Source organism: Eschrichtius robustus, chromosome 5 (genome assembly GCF_028021215.1).
Source record: "Eschrichtius robustus isolate mEscRob2 chromosome 5, mEscRob2.pri, whole genome shotgun sequence".
NCBI classification, from domain to species: domain Eukaryota; kingdom Metazoa; phylum Chordata; class Mammalia; order Artiodactyla; family Eschrichtiidae; genus Eschrichtius; species Eschrichtius robustus.
Window position 1 is genome coordinate 125,135,115 of NC_090828.1, and position 13,145 is coordinate 125,148,259.

Below are 13,145 nucleotides of genomic sequence, written 5' to 3' on the forward strand. Positions count from 1 at the left end.
GATTCGGTTCAGCTTTCAGTTCAAAGAGCCTCATCAGTTACTAGTTTGAGCCGGGGAGTGTGGCTTCTTGTTTTGTGTTCATTTTGTTCTATTTCTGTCAAAAATGACATGCTAAACTGAATATCTGATCACAAGAGTCACAAAAGAACGCTTCAGTCTAATGTTCTGATCAGTTCCCAGAGTGTCATTAGGCAAAAGAGAGGGCTAAATTTGGGGAGGAAGGAAGGGATGTGGAAGAGTTCACTTTCCTTTACCTGCTATTAGAATGAACAGCTCCCAGTGTGCCCTGGGATTGTGTTTTCTAATAGTATTTTCATTATTGAATGAGTCAAGTTCTTCAGGGCTCAAAACATATTCTCTGATGGTAAAGAGACTCCTGACGTTATCAGGCCCTGAATGATTAGGTAGTTTCCTGCCTTGAAAGGATTCAGGAAACCATTGTCTTTGAATATTTACTTCCAGAAGGATCTTCCTTTGTTGGGTAGGGAGACTGTCTCTGTGAGACATGGGTGCAGATCCAACGACAACTTCCCCAGTCATCTGCTCTTTAGAAGGGGGTCTGTGACAAAGGTGGACCCCTGGGTACAGGGAGAAGATTTTGTTTCAGATCTTCACTAATCCAGCTCTTATGTGCTTTTGAATTGTTATTCTTCTCATGTGTTCTTTTTTAATGTTCTGTTTTTCTAACTTTAAGTTAGTGCCCTTTTTAAGCAAAACCTATGCTTTTTTCTTCCCCTAGAGGAAATACTATAGTAAAAATTTATTAATTAAATGATACGTACCTTAAAACACGGAATCTATTTTCAATTAAATACAATTCCTACATTTATATCTATGTTACTTGAAATATACTGTTTGCATATGAGTTTGGTTTATTTTTTCTGACTTGTGTAGGACTTAACTTTTTAAAAATAGTTCACTTAATGTACATTAGAATTTATTACATCTCACTAAGTATAATTTTGGCCTAGAGAGTTTTTAGTTATGATAGCTACTAGAGGAAGAAAGGATTTAATCTCAGGTCAGACAAAAGGAAAAAACAAAAAAGAACTAGAAGGCATTGGGCTTCCCTGGTAGCGCAGTGGTTGAGAATCTGCCTGACAGTGCAGGGGACACGGGTTCGAGCCCTGGTCTGGGAGGATCCCACATGCCACGGAGCAACTGGGCCCGTGCGCCACAACTACTGAGCCTGCGTGTCTGGAGCCTGTGCTCCGCAGCAAGAGAGGCCGCGATAGGGAGAGGCCCACGCACTGCGATGAAGAGTGGCCCCAGCTCGCCACAACTAGAGAGAGCCCTCGCACAGAAACGAAGACCCAACACAGCCAAAAATAAATATAAAAATAAATATATTAATTAAAAAAAAAGAGAGAAACTGTTTAAAAAAAACAAAAGAACTAGAAGGCATTAATTAAGGTAAGTGTTTAATGATAGATTGAACCAATCAGCAATTTAAAAACAAAAACAAAAAACTCTGCCCATGCCTGACCTGGGGAAAGAGAATTGTGTTATTTTTAGTCACATCTGAGAAACAGATGATAGATTATTCTGTGTGCAGACTGGTAATGCAATCCCTCATACATCAGCTATCAAAATAATAAAGTAAAATGTCATTGGGCATTACACTACAATGGATGATGCTTCACAGTCTTTGATTTTCGGGAAAATAGAGAAGTTTGCTAAATGAGAATCTTTTTTAAAAAGATATTGTTAGGGCATAATGGTATATTCCTATCAGGTTCAAAATATTTCTCTGTTAGCAGATTCATAAAGGTTATGAAAGATGAGACAACTTAATTTTTTACCAAGGGTAGGGCTGAGTCCCTACAACTCTGTTCCAAGCTGTAGCTTGGAAATGCAATTGGTTTTAATTAATCATGAATTTGTGCCAGAAAAGTGTTCACCGTGTTACCGTGGGTCTAGGCTGTTTGAGATCCTGTTTTAACAACTTTCTTTCCACCCCCTCTTTTTTCTTTCTTTTTTTTTTTAAACTTTGAAGCCAAGAAGAACGGGGGAAAGGTGAATAAATGTTTTTCTTTTTGATCCAGCAACTTGTGTGTAGAACTTTTAATTATACAGAAGAGATAATTCAGCAAGATATGCACTGAGACAGAATTGTATTTTAATTTATTGATGACAAAGACAAGATTTTATTTGAATTTTAACTGTTGGCCCATGATTAAGCCAAATGTTTATAAACGAATAAAATAAGGATTGAAATAAGAAAGACTTTCAGTCTCTGTGCGAAGATAGGAAGAAAGTAGACTAATATTTAGGAAACAAGAGGCTAGTCCCTGCTGAGTGATCTTGAGCAAGTTATTACCATTATCATTATTTTTCTTATTTATGGTAGATTTAGTAAATATCATGGAAAATCTACTGTCATTCAAGAGGTTGTCTCTGTTTATACAAAATGAAATAAAGTATTAGAAATTGGCTTTCATCACTTATTATTTCAGAATTTGTGACTTCTTCACACCTATTCTTTTCACATAAAGCTCTCCCCAGGTCAGAGGTAATATTTTTGCTTTCTTGGGTTCAACATCCAATAGGTTTTCACAAAGACAACTCTTAATTAGGAGTTAAGACTCCCCTTCATTTCAGATCATTTCCCTGAATGTAAATAAGGCCTAGTGGAAAAAGGATGCTGTTTTTACAGTCGTGAAAATGGCTGAATCCTAATTCCCTGTCCAACTAACCATGATCCCATAAGTAAGCCATTCAACCTTTCTGGACCTTGGCTTTCTCATCTACCCCAGAGATATAATGATACTTTAAAAGTACATTATAATGATTAATAGACGTGAGAGGTCTTTGACAAGTTAAAAGTACTATTTAATTTTATTATCATTAATAACATAAGATATGTGAAAATATAGGGAACAGACTTTGCTTTCCTGGCTGGATGCACGAAGAGATGGCTTGAGGAAATGTATAGTCACAAATCATTCTCTGCGCACTCATAATCAGCGTCCACCATCTTCTCGAAATCCTGAATGGATCCTGGTGCCATCACGTGTGAAGGCAGAATCTCCCCTGTTATAATCCAGGTTTGGATTGGCCCAGTTCATCCGCAGTGTCTTTACTCTTCTGCTAAGTAGTGGTGTGCCATATGAGTAGTTGGCATTCTGAACCACGCTGCCTTGGTTACTGTAAGGGTCTTGCCACTTCTGGGAATTCAGAGGCCTCCTAGAGCCCCTAATTTGTCTTGCTAGAAGCCCTAGTGAGAGAGAGATGCTGGGTCAGCCTGCTTCCCCCGACAAATCTCCTAAACTAGGATTACATTGAGTCACTAAAATACATGCTTCAGGATGGGACTTGAAAAGACAGCCGACTCAGGCTCTGGGCATGAAAGCACTGTGTCCATTGTGTTTAGTTCAGGCAGCCTGCTCTCAGAGTTCTGGTCCACGAATCCTCATGGATGAGTCCCAAGGTTAAGGCCATTCGAACATAAGTTTGAACATACACAGCCAGTGCCTGGTACAGAGTAGGCACTTAATATTTTTTAAAACGAATTAACAAGGGATTCATATAATAATGTCTACTGAGTACCTACTTCATCTGTAATTGAGGGAAGCACATAAATATATGACATGATTCTATATCAAATATTGTAATTTACTTCAGAAGACAAAGCATGCATACATGAAATCTTTGAGTATTAAAGTGGAGAGTTTTTAAGTGATAGAATGAATGATTTAAAGTATAGGGCTATAAGAATTCATAGAAGTAGGGGACTAATAAAGAAGTCTCTTAGGAAGTGAAACTTGAGGTGGATTTTGAAAGATGGATGGCCCATGAGAAGGTGAAAGGGTGTTGGCATTCCAAGAAGTAGTAACAGCCTGAGACAATGTCTGGAAGTGGAAATGGGTGTGTGTGTTTTACTCTTTACTTTTGGGTTTGGGGGAGGGGGTTGGGAAGGGGAAGGGTTTGAAGTGGGTATTTAAAATACGATTATAGCATACAATATATATTATACTATAACCTATAGAATTACTCATAAATGTGCACTAAGATGTATTTGTAAAGATATTTCTTAATTCAAATAACAAGCTTTTTTGAAGTAATTTAAAGTCCATCAGCAGGGGAATGGTTAAATAATTTATGGTACCTTCACATCATGGAATATTAGGAAGCAGTTGAAAAAAAGTAGATCTTTGTGTGCTGACATAGAAAGACCACCATGGAAAGACATAACAGTGTATTAATGGTGAAAATGGATTCATGTAGGATTTGTCAACTTTGAAAACTGATTTTAAAAAGTCAAAGTGGTACTTCAGGAAACTTACTGGGGTGACACTGTGTCAAACGGAAAGTGAAGAGGGACGTTGGGAGATGTTTGCATGTGTATAGACATAGGAGGCCAAGGATAGAGACCTGAATGGTAAAGAGAGAGAGAAGTCAGAGCCATTCTGCAGAACGATCGCAAAGGACTTCACGACAGATTCTTAATATAGGGGATGAAGGAGAGAGAAGAGAAAAGAGATTTCCAGGTTTAAGTTTAGGGAATAATATACTAAAGAATGATTTCTACTAACTGGAACAGACCCATGTTAATAGGAAACATTTCTTAAAGAAATCATTTATTCATTTATCTATCTACCTGTCTATTTATTTATTTATTTTTGTTTGTTCTTCAGGATGGAAGAAACAGTACGAAATCTACTGCAGAGTCAAGGACCTCCAGAACAGAAAAAAGAAGAAACTGTTAATATAATGGTCTATCAGGTACACCACGTTGTCTTACACTTGGCTGGATACTGGTTGGCTTGTTTTGCTTGGATTTCTCTAGCTCTGTCCTCCCTAACCTGGAGATAAATAAAAAAGGATGGTCCAGACCCCAGTGCTGGGATCCACACCAGTCACCTCTGTTTGAGGAATACTGTACACATTCACTTAACTCATTCATTTCTTGTACTTTGTGAAAGGAATTGTAGGTTTGGTTGTAGGCAGGTGCAAAAAATACGTTTATAGAGATGCAGAGAGACCTATAGAAGTATCGCGGTACTCTGCGGTCAAGGCTGTAAGAGAGGCATCTACAGCCTCTCTGGAACATTCTCTGGAACACAGGGGAGGCACTGACTCCTCCTGCCCAGGGAAGGTAAAGAATACTTCCCAGAGGTCTGACATTTAAAGTGGACCTGAGGAGTAGAGAACAAGAGAAAGAACATTCCAGGCAGAGGGAAGCCTAGGTAAAGGGGCAGTGGTGTGAACGTGCATGGCAGGCTCCTGGAGAGTAAGAAGCTCACAGGGACTGTATCATGGCTGGTGAGATGACAAGTTTGATGGTGAGACTGAGGGGACATGGAAGAGCTGGCCAAGGTTATGCCTGTCTTCTCAGCTCATGGGTGTGGTCTTGCGCCTCAGGCCATGTGGAGTCTATAGAGGTCCAAAGAGAGTCAGTGGTCAATGCAGTACCAAGTTGTCTTTTTTTTTAAATTAATTAATTAATTAATTTTTTTGGTTGCGCCACGTGGCACATGGGATCTTAGTTCCCCGACCAGGGATCGAACCCGCGCCCCCTGTATTGGAAGTGCCGAGTCTTAACCACTGGACCGCCAGGGAAGTCCCAACAAGTTATCTTCTGATAGCCCTTATCCCACGGTGTTTTAACACTAGTGAAGTGACCAGGCTGGGAAGCAGGGCATCTAATCTGAGCATGACCCAAGTTAGCCATACAGATGAGAAGGCTCTGACAGCAGAAAGAGCCCAGGCTCTCTATCTAGATCAACGTAGGACTTTCATTGAAAAGCACTGAAAATCACAAATAGACACCCAATATCCATTGCACGACTATGCATAGGGGGCTTTCAAAAGCTAAAGAAGGAAAGGAAATGGGCCAAAGTTTAAGGTGATCACTGGGCAGCCCTAGGTTTTGGCTAGCTAAAAAGCAAGTGGGTCTGGGGAGGCAAGCCTAGGAATCCGGCTGGTAAAGATCATTTCACACTAGCGTCCCTGAATTCACGGGTTCTGGGCTCTGCAACCCAACTTGTGATGACAAAGATTGAGAGGAATCTGACAATAAAAGTCACAGTATCATATAAAGTTAAGAAATCTGGATAGAATTAACCTTAAGAAGTCTATGTCCTAAATCGTTGACTCTTGAGACATCTACGGAACTACAGTATGACAACGGGGACAACTGTTCTCCATCTCCAGTGAAAGCAGTATAAGGGGTTGATTTAAGCCGCCTTGGAGGAGATAAAAGTTAGCTCCATAGGGACTTCGCTGGCTGTCCAGTGGTTAGGACTTCACCTTCCATTGCAGGGGGTGTGGGTTCAATCCCTGGTTGGGGAGCTAAGATCCCACAGCCCTTGTGATCAAAAAACCAAACATAAAACAGAAGCAATATTGTAACAAATTCAATACTTTAAAAATGGTCCGCATCAAAAAAATCTTGAAAACAAAATTAGCTCCATAACAACAGTAGAAAAACCGCTCAAATCCATTTCTCGGGAAAAGGTCTAGATTCTTCTTGAGGTGGCCTTCACATAGGAGAGGCATGCCTGGCTTTTCCTGATGTGCGGTCGCCTACAGTAAGGGTAGGGATTTAAGTCCTTCTAGCTCTGAATCTTTCCTAGGTATTATATTTGCTTTGGCAGAAAATTGATGTGTAAGTAAAAACTCAGACTTGACTCTGCATTAAATGGTTCTGTTTAGCCTTAAAGAGTCACATGAACCTGAGATGTCAATCTTCTGTCCCCACTCACAGGTGACACCAGGCTTTAATTAGAGCTAAGTAATTCAGCCTCCCTCCTATGCTTTTTCCAGTCTCCTCATTGTGGCTCTGTTTCACCAAGTTCTTATTTTCTTTTCATCATTCTTTGCTAATCTCTTCACACACTTGTTAGCCAAAACAATGGTGTACACTCTTTTTTTTAACTTTTTAAAAAATTATTTATTTATTTATTTATTTATTTATTTATTTATTTATGGCTGTGTTGGGTCTTCGTCTCTGTGCGAGGGCTTTCTCCAGTTGCGGCAAGCTGGGGCCACTCTTCATTGCGGTGCGCGGGCCTCTCACTATCACGGCCTCTCTTGTTGCGGAGCACAGGCTCCAGACGCGCAGGCTCAGTAGTTGTGGCTCACGGGCCTAGTTGCTCTGCAGCATGTGGGATCCTCCCAGACCAGGGCTCGAACCCGTGTTGCCTGCATTGGCAGGCAGATTCTCAGCCACTGCGCCACCAGGGAAGCCCCATGGTATACACTCTTATCATCACAATTCGTTTTGTGAAACTGGAAGCTTCTTAGAAAAACAGAGAGACTTTTAAAAATGTGTTTTCCAACTATTTCCTCTTAATCACCCAGTCTGTTAGATCTGGGAAATCAGCTCTTCTCTCTGGAGAGGAGACAGTTACTAATGTGAATTCATGCTACACGGAAGGGATTTTTCAGCCATTGCTCTCATTGGCCTCAGGCTCATTATCTGGAAAACTGGAGAGGGGTTTGGTTTACATGAACCATAAAGGTCATTTATACATTCAACAGCTATTTATTGAGTTTTTATTGTGGACGAGGCACAACTTTGTCCTCTGGGGATTCAAGACATGACAACAGAGAGAAGGGTGGCACGGAGTCCCAGGGAGGTCCCTGCCACCTCAGTCGTCCTAGTGTTCTAAATATGGCGGACAGTAGGAAAATCGATTGTGCAAGATGTACGTGGTGAAACCAGTGGAGTGCCTAGTTCACACTCCCTGAAGCCGCATTCTTTGTTTTGGGTAAGAGCTGGGAAATTTATTGCTTCATAATACTGAGGGTTATTAGCACACCTGACTCAGATTTTCCAACTATAAGATTTCTCTGACAGGAGCCAGAGGCCCATGCAAAGCTGAGACCCACAGGAAAGCTGGAGCGGGTTTTATTTTCCATCATGGAAGTGTTTGTTCTGAGGCTTTTATCATCAAGTTAATAACAGTAGAGTAACAGCTTTCTGAGTTCCAGGCCCGTGTGAAGGGTGGTCGTAGTTTGTTCAAGGGGCGTGTTCCTGAAGACTTCTCAGAGTTGGTTACTTGTATCATTTAGAGCTTGTATAATTTCACCTGGACCAGCTCAAAGGTCAGTAGGTGTTTCTGTTCAGCAGCTGAGACAGACCCGCCCTGCGGCTGTCAGTGGTTTCACTGGCTTTGTCACTGTGCACTTCTTGACTCTTTTCGTAATTTGGAGAGTTTGCATCATTTCAAGGTTTGGGCATGAAGTGACATTAATGCCATTTTTATGTGACCACAGTTTCTAATTTGTCTAGTTCAGAGTCCCGTTGACTGTGAGTAGACTGTAGCTCATTCGGTCCCCACAACAGTGCAGGAAGTACTGTCACTATCCTCACGTTAGTGAGGATAGACGGGGACATAGGCTCCCAGAGGTGAGCTCTTGCCCAAAGGTGCAGCCTGGAAGTAGCTTAGAAGGGATTCGAACCGTAGTCAGTCTGACTCCATGGCCTCGACTCTTTATGCGGAGAATTTCTGGAGAGATGAAATGATGGTGCCCAAGTTATGTAGCTAGATATCATCTAAGTTGGGACTTGAACCGAGGCCTTTCCACTGGCTATTTAGAGCTCTCTCCGTTCATTCATCCGTCCATTCATTTGCTCATTCATTCATTCAAATGACAGTTATTCGTTTATTTTTGGACCTACGTATGTTAGATTCCTATTGCTGCTGTAACAAACTTAATGGCTTAAAACCACACAAATTTATTCTCTTATAATTGTGGAGGTCAAAAGTCTAAAATCACTGTACTGGCAGGGCTGCATTCTTTCTGGAGGCTTCAGGACAGAATTATTTCCTTGCCTTTTCTAGATCCTAGCATTCTTTGGCTTTTGGCCCCTTTCTCCATCTTCAAAATACATCACTTCAAACTCTGGTTCCATTGTCATTTCTCCTTTTTCTGAGTTTGACTCTCCTCCCTCCCTCTTATAAAGAGACTGTGATTACGTTGGGCCCATCCCCATAATCCAGGGTAATCTCCCCATCTCGAGATATTTCATTTAATCACATCTGCAAAAGTCTCTTTGGCCATAGAAGGTAAGGTGACATATTCACAGGTTTTGGGGATGAGGTAGGATGTGGATATCCAGGCGAGGGACATTGTTCTGTCTATCACACTAAGTAACGCATGAACCCAGCAGGCTGGCAGGACCTAGCAGATGCCAAACTAAGTGCTGGAGAGGTTGACATAGTACACAGCCCTGTTGTAACGGTGTCCACAGTCAGCTCTCTTCACCCCTTTACTCTTCCCATCTTCGTGGAGAGCCCTGCCTGAGCTGTGTAGCTTCCGAACCCAGCTCCATCTCTTCTAATGATGCCCTAAGCTCAGTTATTGATCTCTTAGCCTGTGTTTAAAGCAGTACGGCCTGATACCCAAGTTATTTCCATTCCAAGTGATCTAATTGAAAATCAAAATGACTTTTTCCTTAAATAGTTCCTTAAAAGTAGTCTCAGATGTGATTAAGCAGGTGATGCTTGGGGAAAGGGAACCTTTCTAGTCATCCTAAAATCTGTCAATCATCAAATATATATCCAGATTCTTTTATGTACACAGAAAACATGTGACGTAGGCTGGGGCCTTCCTCGTTGAAGCCGAAGTCCTGCCTAGCAGAGATATGACTTTATTTCATAAATTAGAATTTTTTTTAATTGAAGTATAGTTGATTTACAATGTTGCGTTAGTTTCAAGTGTACAGCAAAGTGAGTATATATATGTATATATGTATATGTATATACATATATATATATACACGTATATATATCTTCTTTTTCAGATTCCTTTTCCTTATAGGTTACTACAAAATATTGAGTATAGTTCCCTGTGCTATACAGTAGCTCCTTGTTGGTTATCTATTTTTTATATAGTAGTGTGTATATGTTAATCCCAAACTCCTAATTTATCCCTCTCCTCCCCTTCCCTCTTTGGTAACCATAAGTTTTTTTTCTATGTCTATGGGTCTTTTTCTGTTTTGTATATAAGTTCATTTGTATCATTTGTTTTTAGATTCCACATATAAGTGATATTATATGATATTTGTCTTTCTCTGTCTGACATACTTCACATAATCTCTAGATCCATCCGTGTTGCTGCAAATGGCATTATTTCATTCTTTTTTTATGACTGTGTAGTATTCCATTGTATATATGTATCACATCTTCTTTATCCATTTATCCATTTATCTGTTGCTGGACATTTAGGTTGCTTCCATGTCTTGGCTATTGTAAATAGTGCTGCTGTGAACATTGGGGTGCATGTATCTTTTCAAATTATGGTTTTCAAATTATATACCCAGGAGTGGAATTAATGGATCATATGGTAGTTCTATTTTTAGTTTGTTAAGGAACCTCCATACTGCTCTCCATAGTGGCTGCACCAATTTACATTCCCACCAGCAGTGTAGGAGGGTTCCTTTTCCTCCACACCCTCTCCAGCATTTATTATTTGTAGATTTTTTGATGATGGCTGTTCTGACCAGTGTGAGGTGATACCTCGTAGTTTTGATTGCATTTCTCTAATAATTAGTGATGTTGAGCATCTTTTCATGTGACTTTTGGCCATCTGGATGTCTTCTTTGGAGAAATGTCTATAAATGATAATTCTTATCAGGCATAGGATTTTTTTTTCCTACTTTAAACTTCACCTTCTTTCCCTATAATGACTTAAGTGTACCTTAGGCAAATTCAAAAATTTAAGTGCACTCGAAAGAAAAGTTAGGGTTGAAAAATTATATAATCACAAAAGATACCTTTCTAAGAAAGCTTTTTAAAATAACAATATTCCTACTATATTTAAAGTGTGAATTTCCAAGCTTCTAATATAATAGCATTTTTTTTTTTCTTGAGCATATGTAAATGCAAGACAAAACTGCCATTTGTGGTTTTCAGGAGCTGCAAAGTTCCTGACTCTGTTTCCTGGCTGAGTATCAGAATCACCTTAGGAAACCTTAATAGATTCAGCTATTCAGGCACCTTCTTTTATCTTCAGACTTAGAATGATCTGTCTTGTTTGGCTATTTCTGAGTTTGATGGGTCATTTCGATTCCTCTGGTCCACAGATGTGTTGGGGACTAGTGAGGTACTTCAAAACCTATCCAGTCCACCACCCCTGTTTCCTCATTTTGCGAAGGAGAAAATGGAGATAAAGTTCAGCGCGTGCTATATGCATTTCTGCTGCATCTGTACTGATTCTTTCATTCACAATACTTATTTCAGTAAGTGCCCTGGCAGTTAATTAGCCAAGAGATCTGAACTCTTTAGAACTCTACAGAGAGCCTGACTGTAATTCATACAGATTATTCCGAAAAGTGTTTGTTTCTTTTTTTACCTAAACAAAATGTGGTGAACAAATGCGAATCAATAGGTCAGCAGTGAGTACATTCCCTGAGTGCACACCAGTTGGGAAAAATGATCTAAAATTCTACTGAGCGTCTGTTGAGAGAGTGGCTAAGTCTTTACACAGGTATTTATAAAATTCTGATACACAATGGGATGGGAAATATTTTTATTGAGTGCTTTTATTTACGTGGCCTGTAATCTGAGGAAGTCTCAAGTGCCTTTGATTCTGCTTGCAGAAATTTGGCCTTTTCTCTGAATTGCTGTGAACTTTGAATTGCTGCTGAAGTGGGTAATGGTAATAAAGGGAGTATTTTTATTGTGTGTTAAGTTCTAAAGGACTGAAACTGTTCCTCGAGGAAGCGGTTTTCTTCCTTCCTCTTCCTGTTTAGTTTTAAGCAGCATCCTCTCTTCATATAATAAGTTTAGATAAAGGAGGCAGGATTTCTTCAAGCCAAAGTGATGAGATTCAGTGCAGCCAAAATCATTGTCCTTCATAAAATATTCCTTTTCTCTTTGAAAGTATTCTATAAGATGAATGTATGATTTGACACCCTACAGAAAGACCTTCCAGAAGTTTTCAAAACAGTCTCTGTTAGCACGCTGACTAAGGACAGGGTTCACCTCTGTAATTCCAAAGTCATACGAAATACTTTGAAAGGAATAGAGGAGTTTCAAATATCACTCAGAGTTTAAATAGTTACCTACATTCTTCTTGGAAATTTTAAATTCCTGGCTTAATAGGTTCTGACTCTTCTTTCTCATTCTCAATTTCTGCCTACATTCTGTGTGCAGACACGAATACGTTTCCTGTTAGATATTTTGACCCAGAGCTGAACTCTTATCAAGTAAAAGCAGAATGCGGTCTCTCTGTTGAAGCATACGTAACCTATGAATAAAATGGTGCCCCGAAAACTCACCTTCTCTTCATACAGGTAAGCTGCTTATTGTCAATGAACATGAGCTGCTTGCTTCAGCTCATCTCAGCAGAGGGCCCGGCTTTGTTTTGCAAACCCCAGACGGTGTCTCAGGTCAGGAGGTTGTATGGGTAGAAATCAAAGAATGTTGCCCTTTCGTAATTGTGTCGCTTGGGCAAATAGTTTGGGCACGTCAGATCATTAAGCAGGCATATCAGTTATTTCTTCCTCTTAGGAAACAAATGAATTTCAACAGGGCAAAATCACGATGATTATCAATCCTTGAACTTTTATCCTATTTTCTTAACTCACATGAGGCTACAAAACTAAATTTTATTTTTTTTAGGGCTTAGCTTATCAATGCTTTCTGAGATGGAGATAAAATTGTGTGTGGGGGGAAAATGGACAGTGTTGGAATTAGGAAATAATTAAGAAAGAAGTGGAAAGTGCCTGCTAGGAAAAAAAAAATCTTTTATTGCTGAGATCTCTCTTATACTGTAACCTTTCAGCTGTGTTGTCCTTACTGATTTTGCACGCACAAGCTAACACAGCGTGGCAAGAAGAATCACCAGGTGTGGGGTGAGAGGAAAATGGTCTGGGTAGGGGTCTGCTGTCTGGGTTGAAGCCAATGCAGGGTTCAGGTGTTCACTGGCCTGGTAGGCACATCTGAAGAGGCAGGACCACAGCCCTTGCAGGCTTAGAATCTTGTACTTGAGCCTGACAACAGCTTCCAGGCTTGGGAAAAGTAGCCACCTGCCAAGAAAGGACCTTCCTCAAAACTCAACTATAAGACGAGGGTTAGTCGATGATCAGGTTCTCATCGCACCTGTGCCCCAGCCCAGGCCAATTCCACAGAGTCTCCAGCAGCTGAGCCTGGGCCCTGGTAATTTTCAGCATTTCCCCAGGTGATTCTAAT

At 40.3% G+C, this 13,145-nt stretch overlaps 1 protein-coding gene across 11 annotated transcripts in view; it reads left to right on the top strand.

Annotated features, from left to right (window-relative positions):
- Positions 1-13,145, top strand: part of NCKAP5 (NCK associated protein 5) — a 1,051,318-nt gene that overhangs the window by 720,750 nt on the left and 317,423 nt on the right. For all 11 annotated transcript variants that reach the window (XR_011074154.1, XR_011074153.1, XM_068545242.1 and 8 more), the window contains one exon: positions 4,638-4,725. Coding sequence is in view for 9 of the 11 variants with exons in the window: in XM_068545242.1 (XP_068401343.1) it covers positions 4,638-4,725 (88 nt within the window). In the remaining 2 variants the exon portion in view is untranslated. The remainder of the gene's footprint in view (positions 1-4,637; positions 4,726-13,145) is intronic.